This window comes from Lissotriton vulgaris, chromosome 12 (genome assembly GCF_964263255.1).
Source record: "Lissotriton vulgaris chromosome 12, aLisVul1.2, whole genome shotgun sequence".
NCBI classification, from domain to species: Eukaryota; Metazoa; Chordata; class Amphibia; order Caudata; family Salamandridae; genus Lissotriton; species Lissotriton vulgaris.
In genome coordinates this window covers 755,083,398-755,098,408 of record NC_141700.1, presented here as the reverse complement: position 1 = coordinate 755,098,408, position 15,011 = coordinate 755,083,398, and the positions used below count along the sequence as shown (strand labels likewise).

Here is a 15,011-nt window from a genome sequence, read left to right as displayed (position 1 = left end):
AAACTGGAGGGGCACTTCGTGCCCCTCGCCAGGTTCGAAACCTAAAAATCACCTAACGCTGGTCTTAACTTCCCTTATCAATACATACTTTAAATAGAAAATGTGAGAAGGAAACACTATCACATGTGTTCCACAGCTGTCTTAATGATTTCTGAGTGATAATTAATTAGGGACACAAAAGCCATGTTAAACAAGAAGACAGACGATTTCATATACATTTCTACTAAAGAATAATTTTTGGTCCTTGTTTGCGAGATGTAAACGTGTGACTAGATGGTGGTGTTTGTCTCCGAGAAAGCAGACCACCCTAGTTGTTTTGCACCTGTATGGCAAGAATGTACTCCAAACTTCAAAATGTCCTGCAAAGCACTTGACACTTTGAGGGAGGTGTTTCCACCAACTAAATTTACACACTGCATCCTAAAGTTGGAGACATGTAGCTTGTGCAAGAACTATAACAATTGGCAGTTATGCAAGAGGCGCTTCCTGCTGGGATGTATTGACCTGATTCTATAGTGGGAAAGTCCCACTGACATTTGTAGAAGTCAGGGTGCTTGCAACAGACCACGTCCGGTAGAGTGAATCAGGCGACTGGGGTGGTGCAAACCGGTTCCTAATGCCTCCCTGGGAGCACAATGCCCACAGACAACACTTCAGGGCACAAGGAGAGGCGTGTGGTGGGATGGTGCTGAAGTCACACGCTGATTGGCTTGAGGGCCGGCACATATCTTCTTCCGATTGGTTCATCGTTTCTGGTGCGTCATTGATGCTCTACTGTTTCCTTCAGGTGAAGGATGCCTGCTCGCCCCGTTTCCATATCATCTTTACACTTGCTTGACAACTTAGCTCCTGTCCGGACGGCTTCGCTTCTTGTCTGGTCGGAAGATATTTTAAAGGAACCTGCCGCGACCGGCTGTCCGACAGTTGGACTCATCGGCGAGCGCCTGGCCGTACCCGTACGTCTGCTCCGCGTGCCTCCTTGATTGTGGTCTCGCGCTCGTCTCCCATTGGCCCCTGGCGGGAGTACGACAGTTGGGCTCCGCGAGCTACGCTGCTGGTGGTCTCGCGCTCGTCGCCCATTGGCCCCCTGGCCGGTCTCCCCTTGCCTGCGATTGGATGGATTTCCTCCTGAGCGGGGTGGCCGCGAGCGGCGCCTGCCTGTTCTCCAACCCGCTGGAGGTGGTGAAGACGCGGATGCAGTTGCAGGGCGAGCTGCGCGCGCCGGGCACCTACCGGCCGCACTACCGCAACGCCTTCCAGGCGGTGGCAGCCATCGCGCGCGCCGAGGGCCCCGCGGCGCTGCAGCGCGGCCTGGCCCCCGCGCTGCTCTACCAGTTCTTCATGAACGGCGTGCGCCTGGGGGCCTACGGGGCTCTGGAGAGCGCCGGGCACACCAAGGGACCCCTGCGCAGCACCGGCGCCGGCGCGGCCTCCGGGGTGCTGGGGGCACTGCTGGGCAGCCCCGTCTACCTGGTGAGATGCTGAGGGGCGCCGAAGTGGGCAGAGGTGGGGGGAAGGCGGGTGTGGGGTTGAAAAGTGTGTGAGGGTGGTGGTAGACACTTAATACATCTAATGTTTACGGTTATTAGAGGTTAAATTAAATTTGGGTGGGATGTGATGTAGTTTCAAAGAAGTTAAATACCAAAGTCTTTGAAGAAAAAGTGACACATGCAAACCCGCTAGATGTTGTGTTAATGAATACGGCGCCCTTAATTCATATTGTTATAAAAAAATGTGTTGCTGTGTGTTTGTGCAAACTGTCACTTTCAGTTTTTCCGCTTGGTTGTGCTATTTTTATTTTTCAAGCTTTCGATGCTGCAACGCACGCCTAGGGAATAAACAAATAGAAGCAGCAACACAAACTTGAGGGTGTGAAAATGACAGACAGCTTAGAAAGAGGTTACCCATTGTAGTATCGCACAATCTGCACATTTCTAGGTGCATAGGATTACGCATTACCCCAGACCTGCTGGCTTTGTCTGTGCTTGTAGTCCGCGGGTATTTAGTTCTTTGTTGTTTTCTATCAAAGAAGACCATGTTGTGTCTTCGTGGTAAGATAATAGTTTGTAGGCTAAGCAGAGACAGATTTCCATGAATGCAGTGGAGCCAAGGTCACAGACTGGGATGGGAGCGAATAAATAAATTACATTGGAGACGGTAGACCTACCGCCAAGGAAGCAGCTTTCATGTTATAAGTGGGAGAGGGGTTCGCTGGTTGAGAGGAAATGATTCTTTTGAGGTTGCCTGAGTAGAGTTCTTTTTGTTTAAACCCTGGAGCTTATGGTAGTCGGGTGATTTGTGGTCACAAAGTATTCAAGTATGTTGCATTACAGTAATGATTGTAGAAGAACACTGCCGAGTATTGGGCGTGATGTACATTTCGAGCTCCTCAGGGCGTGGGTGTGTCAACGGAGGATGGCAGGGAGGACAGAACCGGGAAAAGTGTGGTTTGCACTTTGTATCATGTCATGTCGGTAGTGATCCAGATTCTGTCTGTTTCCAAGAAATAATTTTGAGGGTGTGGATAACAATTAGTGTTATGAACTTGTTGTAAAGAAGTATGAAGTGAGTAATCTCAAACATGAATCATGCCTATGGCAAGGCCTTTTATGCTTTTGTTTGGGGTGGGACCAAAAGATTTGTTGATTGTGGGTGGCAGTATCAAGGGATGATGGTGCCTCCTGGGAGGGGCGTGGGTTTAGTCCTTCATGGTATTTTAGCCTATACACTGAATGATTATCCTTATTCTAAGTTATGGCCAAACGTCCCTTGATTCATTGTGGCATTATGTTGTCTGGCTTCGTTCCTTGAAGTGGGGGGGGAGGGGGGAGTGGAGTATGTGGCTGATAATCGGAAACTGACAAGAGGGGAGGAGGTGTAACTAGCAGTGTTGTAGTAGTGTGGTAATGAGCATTGTAGCAGTATTAACGTCTCTAGCCCTGGTAGCAACTTCTTGGAGCTTCAAAGTATTACATTATGTGGTGAAGATACGGCGATTAACATCTGAGAATTGGATTATGACCTTTCCATTTTCATTGTGGATGATGCAAATTCTCGTTTTCATATTTTTGGTTATGTTAACCTGGGATAGTACTTTTTGTCTGGAAGGGATTTCAGTATTCTTTGACACTAAGAAGAAAAAGCAGCGTGTATCAGTCCAGGAGATTAAAAAAACAGTTGGTCGTTCTCAAGGAGCCCTTTCTGAGATTGCCACTAATTAAAATTTCCAAAAGGCACTCGGGGTTCTGTGTGATGATGTTTGATGGTACTTTTGGGTATGGTGAGCACCTCTTTCCAAGTCTCCAATTCTGAAGTTTTGCGTCATGATTATCCAATTCATTCTAAGTGTTGAAATTTGCTTTGTTTCCATTGAACTAATTAGAATAACACACCTGCCAAAAATGATTTGTACTTGAAAAGTTTAGGACTGGAGATAGTGGCCATGATGAAGTGTGTTAGTCATCCAATTTTTGTGTTCAAACCAGGCCCGGTTCTAGCGGGTGGGCCGGGCCCACCCAAACTTTGGCCTGGCCCACCCAAACATAACCCTTGGCCCTGGCAGTGACATCAGCAAGGCCAGCAGAATATGGCCACTGCAAGTTAAAACGTTCTTCGAACTTTATCTTTCTTTAGGAGTTGCGTGATTGGGCCTGGGTTCGCACCCTCAATCACGCATCTCCTATTAGGCAGGTGGGCTGTGTCCCCGTCCACTCGTGCAGGTACATTAGGGGCACTGCGAAGAGGACAAAGCCTTTCGTTGGAACTGGATTTGTGGATAATTAATTCTTTTCTGCTGGTAAAGAGGAGTTTGTTTTGCCGTTTCGTTTTCCTGACCTTCCTGACCCCTTGAGCCGTTTGTTTAATCGATCCGGCTGTGACAGAGTTCATAAGGAGTAGGTAAGAGAATGTGTGGCTATTGGGTTTTTTAAATCTGTGAGAAAGACATACTTAGAACGCCGTGTTTATTTCATTTACATCGTGTGTTTAAATCGTTGGTATCATTCATGAGTGGTTCTGCAAGGATGCACGACAACTAAATGTCCAAATAACCTTGGGGATTGTTGATCTTGCTGGAGAGCGTTCTTTTTTTGGTTTGCAGTATTTAAATGCAATAGAACTGTACTTAACGTGGATAGCTCAGTGGGTTACTGCCTTTGTCACAGAGATCCTTTGATACATAGGACAGTGTGATCAAAGACGTGTATACAAACCAGAATGGTATAATTAGATTTTTTTTTTGTATTGCTAGTTAGTTCGAATTTTCCCAGTATTTCATTATTCTAATGTTGCAATACAGAGTTTGGGCAGATATAATTTTTAATCAGTACAGCCAACCACTGGGGTATGCTTTAAATCCTGTGTTTGTGGCTCTCCAGACCCAACCCTCTTAATAAATATTGCCCAGCAGCATGGATGAGATGTGATTCCTACACCTGGTAATCTTCATTAGTTTATGTGACATTCCCTATAGGCTGATTTGGATACTTTTATGAATCATTGTGTCTGCATAATGTGTGTGTGATGTACAGTACTGTAATACCCTACACTACGAGTAGCGCTATACAAGAAATAAAATGCATATGAGAGAGGGGCTATGGAGTGATGATGGCCTCTGTTGGAGGGTGACAATGAGGGAATCCGAGGGGGGCATCATGAGGGGTGGAGATACGGAGAGATGGGAGGCACTGGTGGAGGTTGTTTGTGAGGGAGTCTGAAGAGGAGGTCATGGGGGAGGGGCTTTGGAGTGATGAGAGGCACTGGTGGCGGGTGGTAGGAAGGGATTATGAGGAGGAGGTCATAAGGGGGAGTTGCTTGGAGTGATGATGGGCACTGGTGGAGGGTGGTAGGGAGGGAGTCTGAGGAGGAGGGCATGAGGGGCACTGGTGGAGGGTGGTAGGGAGGGAGTCTTAGGAGACGGTCATGAGGGGGTTGCTTTGGAGTGATGGGCACTGGTGGAGGGTGGTAGGTAGAGAGTCTGAGGAGGAGGTCATGAGGCAGAGGGGCTTTGGAGTGATGAGGGGCACTGGTGAAGGGTGGTACGGAGGGAGTCTGAGGAGGAGGTAATGGGGAGGGGCTATGGAGCGCTGAGGGGCACTGGTGGAGGGTGGTAGGGAGGGAGTCTGAGGAGGAGGTCATGAGGGGGGTTGCTTTGGAGTGATGGGCACTGGTGGAGGGTGGTACGGAGGGAGTCTGAGGAGGAGGTAATGGGGAGGGGCTATGGAGCGCTGAGGGGCACTGGTGGAGGGTGGTAGGGAGGGAGTCTGAGGAGGAGGTCATGAGGGGAAGAGGCTACGGAGAGATGAAGGCCAGTGTTGGAGGATGGCAATGAGGAAATCCGAGGAGGGGGAGGTCATGGGGAGGAGCTACGGAGAGATGAGGGGCACTGGTGGAGGGTGGTAAGGAGGGAGTCTGAGGAGGCGGTCATGAGGGGGGTTGCTTTGGAGTGATGGGCACTGGTGGAGGGTGGTACGGAGGGAGTCTGAGGAGGAGGTCATGAGGCAGAGGGGCTTTGGAGTGATGAGGGGCACTGGTGAAGGGTGGTACGGAGGGAGTCTGAGGAGGAGGTAATGGGGAGGGGCTATGGAGCGCTGAGGGGCACTGGTGGAGGGTGGTAGGGAGGGAGTCTGAGGAGGAGGTCATGAGGGGGGTTGCTTTGGAGTGATGGGCACTGGTGGAGGGTGGTACAGAGGGAGTCTGAGGAGGAGGTAATGGGGAGGGGCTATGGAGCGCTGAGGGGCACTGGTGGAGGGTGGTAGGGAGGGAGTCTGAGGAGGAGGTCATGAGGGGAAGAGGCTACGGAGAGATGAAGGCCAGTGTTGGAGGATGGCAATGAGGGAATCCGAGGAGGGGGAGGTCATGGGGAGGAGCTACGGAGAGATGAGGGGCACTGGTGGAGGGTGGTAGGGAGGGAGTCTGAGGAGGCGGTCATGAGGGGGGTTGCTTTGGAGTGATGGGCACTGGTGGAGGGTGGTACGGAGGGAGTCTGAGGAGGAGGTCATGAGGCAGAGGGGCTTTAGAGTGATGAGGGGCACTGGTGAAGGGTGGTAGGGAGGGAGTCTGAGGAGGAGGTAATGGGGAGGGGCTATGGAGCGCTGAGGGGCACTGGTGGAGGGTGATAGGGAGGGAGTCTGAGGAGGAGGTCATGAGGGGAAGAGGCTACGGAGAGATGAAGGCCAGTGTTGGAGGAAGGCAATGAGGGAATCCGAGGAGGGGGAGGTCATGGGGAGGAGCTACGGAGAGATGAGGGGCACTGGTGGAGGGTGGTAGTGGGGGAGTCTGGGAGGAGGGTGGCAATGAGGGAATCCGATGAGGTCATGGGGGAGGGGCTTTGGAACGATGAGGGACACTGGTGGAGGGTGGCAGTGAGGGACTCAGGAGGGTGTCAATGGGGGAGGGGTTATGGAGCGATGAGGGGCACTGGTGGAGGGTATTTGTGTGGGAGTCTGAGGAGGTGGTCATGGGGAGGGGCTTTGGAGTGATGAGGGACACTGGTGGGGGGCAGGTAGGGAGGGAGTCTGATGAGGAGGTCATGACTGAAAGGGGCTAAGGAGAGATGAAGTGCACTGTTGGAGGGTGGTAGTAAAGGTGTCTATCGAGTAAGAGGTCAGTGGTGGGACACCAATAAATACTTTTGCACCGGCGCTATAATAGACCCTGTAATGTTTTTGCTATTTTAATTAGCAGTTGGGTCATTAGGGCCACCGTGTAACATATTTTAAAGTGTGTGCTAATTATATTTACTCTTATATTCAGGGTTTTCAGTTTGAAGGTGATTTTACAAATCTTTTTAGTGGGATTATGGAGAATGAAACCAGGTGGTGCCTGATATGGGGCTGGGGACCAAGGTTAGCTGTGAGTTAAGGTGCACTGTAGAGAGATTGTAGAAAATTGATGATCAGGCCTGGAAGGGAGTGTACTGCAGAGTCTGGGGTCAGATGGAGGTATTAATGAAGAGATATTCTCTCTGAAGGCTGGCAACGAGGCAGGCTGAGTAGTGTTACTTGCCTGATACTCCCACCTCAGAAACCTCTTCTGCCCATCAAAAGGACCTTACATGGGGATCAAAACACTTTTTGAGAGTGTTAACGATTAGAAAGAGATTTGGAAAATAATGGAGGGCCCTGCATCTCCTGTTATCCCCTTCTATCACACGCAAGAGTACAGTTTTTTCTATTTGTAGGCTACCTCTAGAAGCGACACATTGAGCCCGCAGTGGCCCACCCAAATGCGCCCTTGGCCCACCCAAACAAAAATTCCTGGAGCCGGGCCTGGTTCAAACGCACCCTAAATGTAACAGCACAAGGGCAGACAACGTTCAGGAGCACAAATCATATTTTTGTGCAAAATTACATTTAGTGGTGCAAAATCACTATGAGATACTATCGCATTTAGATTTAAAAATGACATTGAGGTGCAAAGTTACCCTTGATGCAGCAACTCCTAAAAGAGAGTATAAAACTTTTAGGAGCAGCAATCATGTTAAGCTGCAAACTCACCCTTGGTTTGGCATCAGCATGAGGATAGGGACTCTTTTTGGTGCAAAATCATCCTGGATGCAAAGTCATCATGAATATGGCCTCACATTTTTATATAAAATCAGTCAGGACTGGAAGAAAATGCAGAGTTAAAGTTAATTGTAAAAGGTGCAACGTCATGTTTGCTTGACAGCACATTGATGAGCACAAACAATATGAGCGTCCCTTGTAAGGTCAGTTCTCAAAGCTTTTTTTTCAGCCCCCACCCCAACACCTTCTTGGGGCTTGTCCTCGTGGACCTCTCTTCCCCGGTCAATTTGGGCTTAAGTAGCTTTTTGGAGGGTTTCCTTATAGTTTTTGAGGGGTTTTGGTTCACTGGTAGCCTCTTTTTTTCCGAATTTCCTTCATAGTAGACTTATTTGGTCTGAATCCTGTGATAGTCTTGGTTATTGGATCCTTTGTGGTTTCTCCCATACTCATGATTGCTATCTTGAGCTCACTGTGGACCTCCACACAAACCTTTACACAAAATACATTAGTCTGGATGCAATTACGCTTGGGTCGTCATTTAACTCCACTAGGCTAACATCAAGTGGTGCTCATTTGACACCTTTACAAGGCAAGTTCACTTTTGATCTCTGATAAATGGGGCAAAAAATTGCAAGGTGCTTCGGCGTAGGGCCCTGCCAGGCTTTTAAGAATATGTAATGTGAGATGTATATGACGCTGGAAATAGTGAGGGAGAGGAGGGTGCTGTTGCTGAAAATAGCCTTTCACCCATCCCTCTGCTCTACCTGCAGAACTTCTTTTAAACATTTTTTTTTTTTTTTTACAGTTTGACCATTGCCCATCACAAATAAAATACTAACATTTGTTGCAGTGAGTGTCGGTGTGGCAGGGGTAGCAATAGGGTTAACAATGTTGGAGGTACTTACTGACGTTATGGAGCTGATCAAATGTGGTTGGCTCAATTCTAGTTCTCCTTTACCCAGAATTAACTTCTTTCTCAAACCTCTTTGATGGTGCAAACTTAGAAAGAGCGGGCTAAGTAGTCTATGGAAGAAAAGGGAGAGAACATCCTGCGATAGCAAGTTTTGACCAACTTTGTTGTGCAACAGCTGCAACAACTTCAAAAATGGATCTCCCTGTGCTGGTCGTTTTCCTGGTGTCTTTGAACACTGATCATCTGCGTCCTCTTGGTAAATAGATTACAACTATTGGGGCGCAGGGAGGGGGTAATTACACTTGGTAGTGTTTGACCATGTCTGCATTACAGATTCAGTGGGAATCAATGTAGTGTTGCAGGGACACAAGGACTGGCAGGTAGTGGAAGAGCTTCAAGACTTGTTTCCTGTCGACTCAGAAAATGAGTCTACCTAACCCTCTGCCCATGCAATGAGGTGGGTTTGCAGTTAGTCCTATTGACATGGCATGAAATAAAGAGTTGGAATCCTACGCGTTTCTTCTGGTTTTGTCTTGGGTATCTTTAAGTACATTAGTTAGGAGTATGGCTGACATTTTCCCTAGACTCATCACTCATTAAGCTATGTTTTGCTATGCTGCAGCCATGTGTATAAGTGCACGTTCACGTGTAAAGGTGTGTCTCAAGCAAGCTGCTGTTGTTCCCAGCGTCCGTTAAATGCTCACCCACCCCTTCAAGCGAAAGCGCCTTTCAGTCACAGCATTTTCCCCAAAACTGCTGTTATCGTTGCAATGTGTACTATAGCTGTTATCTTGCTAAAGGACGGGCTTTTGATTTAATGACAAGACCCCTGGGCTGCTTGTACACAATCCTCGTCCACCCTGTTTCTGGGTTGAGATCAATCTTAAGGGCCTCACTCGGCCTTTTAATCCATTGCATGCTATGCTGCTGACTCCGTGTTATCCTCGCTCTTTTCCCCAGGTGCTACCATGGGGTGCTGTGGGACCCTCTACCATGAATGCAAATGGGCCTGTCGCTGGGACTCAGCCTGTTTCTCCTGCCCTGCTGTCTTCGCATGCAGGTTGGAGATGAAATAATTAACACAGCTCCTACCTGCTACCTCCTTTTATGTGGAGCAAGAAAAGGTGTGAAGGTTGCATTGAAATTTCACGGGTACTATCTATATCTATTCTATACTACTATTATAAAGAGAGAACTGGGAACCTTTGAGGCGGGTAAACTCAAGAAGTACAGCACCAATCATAACACCCAATACACCATTGTAAAGAAGAGTGAAAGCAGATGGACATAGGCTATACATCTGGGCACCATGTACATTAGAAAGGTAAAAGAACATAGGGGGGTAAAGTAGTCCCTTCTGGGCGGTGTAAACGACAGTGGGCATCATTGGGGGGCGTTGCTTGTGCTGTGTAATCGACCCCAAACTTCTACACCTTCACTACAGTGAGCGGATTGTGTGCGTCGTGGCGTTATGGTGCATGGGTGTGTCGTCGGCGTCATTGGGGTGCGTGGCGTGTGCTGTCTCATCGACCTCAAACTTCGCCACCTTCACTACAGTGGGCGGATCATGTGCGTCGTGGCGTTATGGTGCACTACAACTACATTCTATTGTGGCCGTCAATATCGTGTGCATCAATAATATAGCCGGATAAATGGCCTGCCGCATACTAACATTACCATACAACGATGTCCAAACAATAATTCAGCCACAAGTTTCATTATATACCCATAAAAATCTACGCGTACTTACTTTCACATTAAAAGGAGTGCGGCTAACAGCCAACGTACGCTGACTGACTTGCAATAGCAGGAAGTTGAGAAAAAAATCGGCGCATTACTAAAATATGGACGATACGCCTGTATCGGAACATTTCAATGCTGAGGTAAACACTTGCAGAGTTACACATAACGGCTCCGTCACACGGCTAAACCTAGGCAGCCAGAGTAGCAAGGAAAAGGAGAAATTAAAAAATCGTCGCATTACAGAAATATGGACGATACGCCCGGACCGGAACATTTCAATGCTGCGGTAAACACTTGCGGAGTTGCACATTACGGCTCCGTCACACGGCTAAACCGAAACAGCCAGAGTAGCAAGGAAAAGGAGAAATTGATAACATTAAAACAAGCACAAGCAAACAGTCACACAGGCAAAAATTGACATTTCTACATTCAACACGAACTAACAACTACGCTGAGGCAGTGTAACAGGCACTCAACAACGCACATTGATGGCACAAAAATACAAAAACGGACAACGTGCAGGCACAAACAAGGACATACAAATACAGTGAACAAGCAGCAAATAAAAGCAGCCATCAGAAAGGTGCACAAACACATCAGCAACAAAGTGAATAAAAATACATTTTCAACCCTGGACAACGTCGGGACGGCTGCTAGTTGTAAGAATATTGTAAGAGTGCAGGCTTTTAACAAAAGTGACGTTGTTGTGCTTTTTTTTAAATGTGGGATCTCTTGAAGTTTCTGATTAAAGTTTTTTAAACGGCTATAACCCAATATTAAAGTCCATAAAGAAGCCAAAAAAGTTCTGCAACCAATTTAATAAAAGAGAACAACGTAATCAGGCAAAGGACACCAGAGTTTTAAAGTCTAAAAGTGCCAAGAAATTACAAAGCATCCATGGTTGAGTTTGACCTTGTCCTACTTATGGTTTCAGGCTCTTCGGAATGGAGATGGGATTGTGTAGGCTTAGTGCCTCTTATCCGTCAAGAGTTTGACATTCTGGCCTAGTCTTTACCCTTCAGCAGAGCAGTAGCCACCAATATACTCACAAAGTTGCAACTCCGATTTTGGGGTCCTTCTTGAACCTTTTTGTTTTGGCACCAGATGCTCCAAGAGGGACAACATTTCAGCAGACCTGCTCTACCCTCAAACATCTCATCAAAATGCTCTTACCGAGTCAAATCAGCTAATAATGACTGCCAAGGGTGTCTTTTTTTCAGGGAGTCTCACAGTTGAGCCTGTCCTCATTTATGACATTTTCTCTTCACTTACGGCAAAAGAGTCTCAGAAAAATACTTCTAAGATGGCTAAGAAGCCTGTTGGTGTGCAAAGCTCCGATTCCCCATCCAAGGGCTGCCTTCGAGAATTGAGGTGTCTTTCCTATAAGACCTCTCTTGGCTTGTTCTGAGGCCTGGTCAATTCTACTGTGAAAGGAGACCGATTGGGCGGAGCAAAACGGATTCTAATGGATCCATACAGCACTGTTTCCATAACCATGCTACCATAGAAGGTTCCAGACAGTTCTGCTCTTCATTTCCCAATAATTAATAGTGGATTTCATGTAATTAATTAATTCCTCTCTGCCTTCTTCAAGGAGGCCAAGATATTTCACACTTCGTCAAATAACTCATTATTTACGGAGGAGAAGAGAAGGGAGTACCTGGTCAGAAATGAATTTACTGTTGAGGTTTTCAGGCAGAGGAAAGCACGCTTTATAAAACCAGCCTTGCGACATATTTAACAAAAAAATCAGTTTTTACCACTGAATTAGCTTGTTAACAAATATTTGAACAACATGCAGTACACCTCTACAGATATTTCCTAACTTGACTTATTGAAACATATGACTTGGGCTTTTACCGTAGGAAAATGTTACAACAACCTATACAGCCATAAGTAAGAATCTTTAATAGTGGAGATATTCTAGTCTCAATAGTAGGTGTCCTATTTGCATACTATTGCAGACTTGGCTGGCTTCAAGGAGCCAATTATAGGTAGCTTGGCTAATGTCAAAGGTAGGCTTTTATACAGGTTGAACGAGGTTTCCTAATGACAAGTGATACGAGTGATACTTCTAAAGTGACTAATGGATGGTTAAGTCTACACTGGAGCCAACATGTAACATCTCACTGTTAAATCACAGGTGCGAGTTCGAAACAATTGTACATTGACCTTACCTAAAAGCTAGGCAAGCTAATCGGGGTTAGCCAGGCTTGTTCCATGTTTAGAGGTGAGGCTCATGCCTGTTTAGTTGTTTCCCAGTGCCACTAGAGAAAATATGCCAGTAAGTCCACTGTCATAAAAGCAAAACATCTGGGGCACCTTTATAAAAAGTCGAGTTACCTTCAGAAACACCAATTTCTGAGTGTCTGACTTAAGAACTGCAGGGCTTTCTTAAACTTGGCACAGTGTATCACGAGGTGAAGGTCAATTTATGACCATATTTTTTCATATTCATTCTTTTCGAAATTGTCATTTTGTCTTGGGGGCTCTCCTTCTAAAACAAGAAATTCACATTCATCTTGTCTGTTTTATCTTCCCTTTTAAGTAATCACATGCCGAAATTCTGTAATTATAGGCTACTAAGTTGGGGACATTTTAGGTAGTAGGTCAACTTTGATCCAGGTTAATGAAAAAGGTGACGGCAGAAATCTCAGTCATCTTTCTTTATTTGTTGCTTTTGTGTTCATGTACAACCTAACATCTGTTGGCCAGTCTCACCTCACAATAGATAGAGTAACCACGGCCTACAAGGTGAACATGCCAAGGGCGTTAAAAGTAAGAGGAGTTGCTTCTCGTACAACCTTGTTGGTATAGTCTGTTGCAAGTGACTCCGATTACATCATGAACTGTCGAGTCACATAGCAAAGGAAGGCCATGGGCAAGTCTTTGGAAGCCGCTCTTCTACAGCATACATTCACCTTCTGGTCTGTCTGGATTCCTGGACGTATGCGATTTTGGTGAAAACCTTAGCTGACTAAACCCTTTTGTCTAACCTATATGTTTTGATTTCACAGCTTAATTTACGTTTACTGGCGTGACTAAACCAGCCAAGTGAAATCTGTATTCCGTGAAATATTTATGGTTAGTCTGTTTTCCTTCATCCTTCTGCTGGTTTCTGGCGTTCCTTTCCATTGGGAGGAGCGCACTGAAGCCTGAGTGCTACAGGCCGGGGTCAGTACGGCAGCAACCAACATTCGGAGTTTGTGCGCCCTATGTGCCTCAATTTATTCTTATGTTTTGGAACAGCAACTTGATAGTGATTGTGCTTGGAATCTCTGTTTGCTCTTTCCTAAATCGTTTTAATGAGGATTTATCCTGTTTTTTTAAACGTAACGTTTAACTCCACGTCTGATCGTTTATAACTTGGTTTTAAACGCCACGCTTGTATTTGCACTCTAAAATCTAAAACGGTATGAAACCTGGTTAGGAGATGGCTCCGCCCCAGATTTGATTGCAGCACTCCCTGGGGAATTTGACGCTTTATGGCACAACAGGGAGGACAATGCCAGAGGAGGTGGAGTGGCTATCTTTTATTTAAATGTCTACGGGAGAGCTTTGAGAACGCAGACACTTTAGTGTTAAAATCTCGAGAAAATCCTCCTTCATCACACTAGTAGTGGCATACTGCCCTCCACGTCCAACTCCTAGGTTCAACAAACTCTTCTCTGAGTTAGTCAGTGATCTCTGCTCACGTGACTTTAACTATCACTGGGACGAAACTCCCAGAGAGTCGCAGGCTAGCCAATTCGAGATAGCCATGTGCTCTTAAGGGCTTTACCAACTGGTGAATACTCAAACTCACATTAAGGGCCACATACTCGACCTCATCTGGACTTCCCAGCGACTAACCAGGCTTACACATATCAGTACGTGCACCTGATCAGACCACTCGCTGATTAGGTGCTGGGTCCTGCTGGATAGCCTCCCATTGCAGCCCTCACTTGGTTGGAAAATTGTGCGCTGCTGGAATAGGTTTGAGGCAGATAATCTGGTGGGTACCTTACTCAGACTCCCCATAAAAGCACCCACTCCAGGCAACCTGGACTAGGAGTGCGCTGCCCTCACCAACACGCTTAAGAAAGCCATTGATCAGGTAGCATCGGCATGGAGGGAGAAAGTTAGAGATAAATGAAAGGGTGCCCCCTGGTTCAATGAAGAACTGGGGGGCAGGAAGCAAACCCTCCGCCAAGCTGAGAGAAGGTGGCGGAAATCAGACAGCCAAGCCGATCTCGTTGCCCCCCAACTCTTGCTTAGCTCATGTAAAAAGGCCATTTTGACTAGGAAGGCTGAATACTATGAGGCAAGAATCACGGGCGCAGCCAATAAACAGAAAGAGACTTTTAAAATAGTAAAAGAACTCAGCCAGAAGTCAACACTAGGATCCACAGCTTCACCAGTAGGCTGCACTACCTTCCAGACCTATTTTCTGCACAAGGACACGGACATCCTAGCTGAGATTAAGAGCACCCAGACCCATCGGGCCCCGCAGAACAGCACCCCATGCCCCTCACGCCTGCTAATCAGATCCCCTCTTTCCCTGATTTAGATCCTGCCTTCCTGTCAGGCCTGATGAGCCATATCAAATCAGGCTCACCATGCAGACCCCTGTCCTCCAAGGGTTTTTCGCATGGCCCCTCCCCGGTCTTGAAAGACAGATCCTCGCCCTACTAAACCGCTCCTTAGAGACAGGCTACCTTCCCTCCGGCCTGAAGGAAGCCAGGGTCACTCTTAAAAACTACAAATCAATTTCCCAGCTTCCCTACCTGGCGAAAGTCATAGAGCAACACATCCTAAAAACACTCTGTCTTCTTGGAGGAACATCAGTTACTCCAAGGGCGGCAGGCGGG

The 15,011-nt window shown here is 47.0% G+C and overlaps 1 protein-coding gene across 1 annotated transcript in view; it reads left to right on the top strand.

The window, feature by feature from the left end:
* Window positions 1–960: 960 nt before the first annotated feature.
* The window catches only part of SLC25A35 (solute carrier family 25 member 35), a 50,187-nt gene continuing 36,136 nt past the window's right edge, over window positions 961–15,011 (top strand). Inside the window, exon 1 of the mRNA XM_086946048.1 lies at window positions 961–1,473. Within this exon, the coding sequence (XP_086802174.1) occupies window positions 1,117–1,473 (357 nt within the window). The 5' untranslated portion in view covers window positions 961–1,116. The remainder of the gene's footprint in view (window positions 1,474–15,011) is intronic.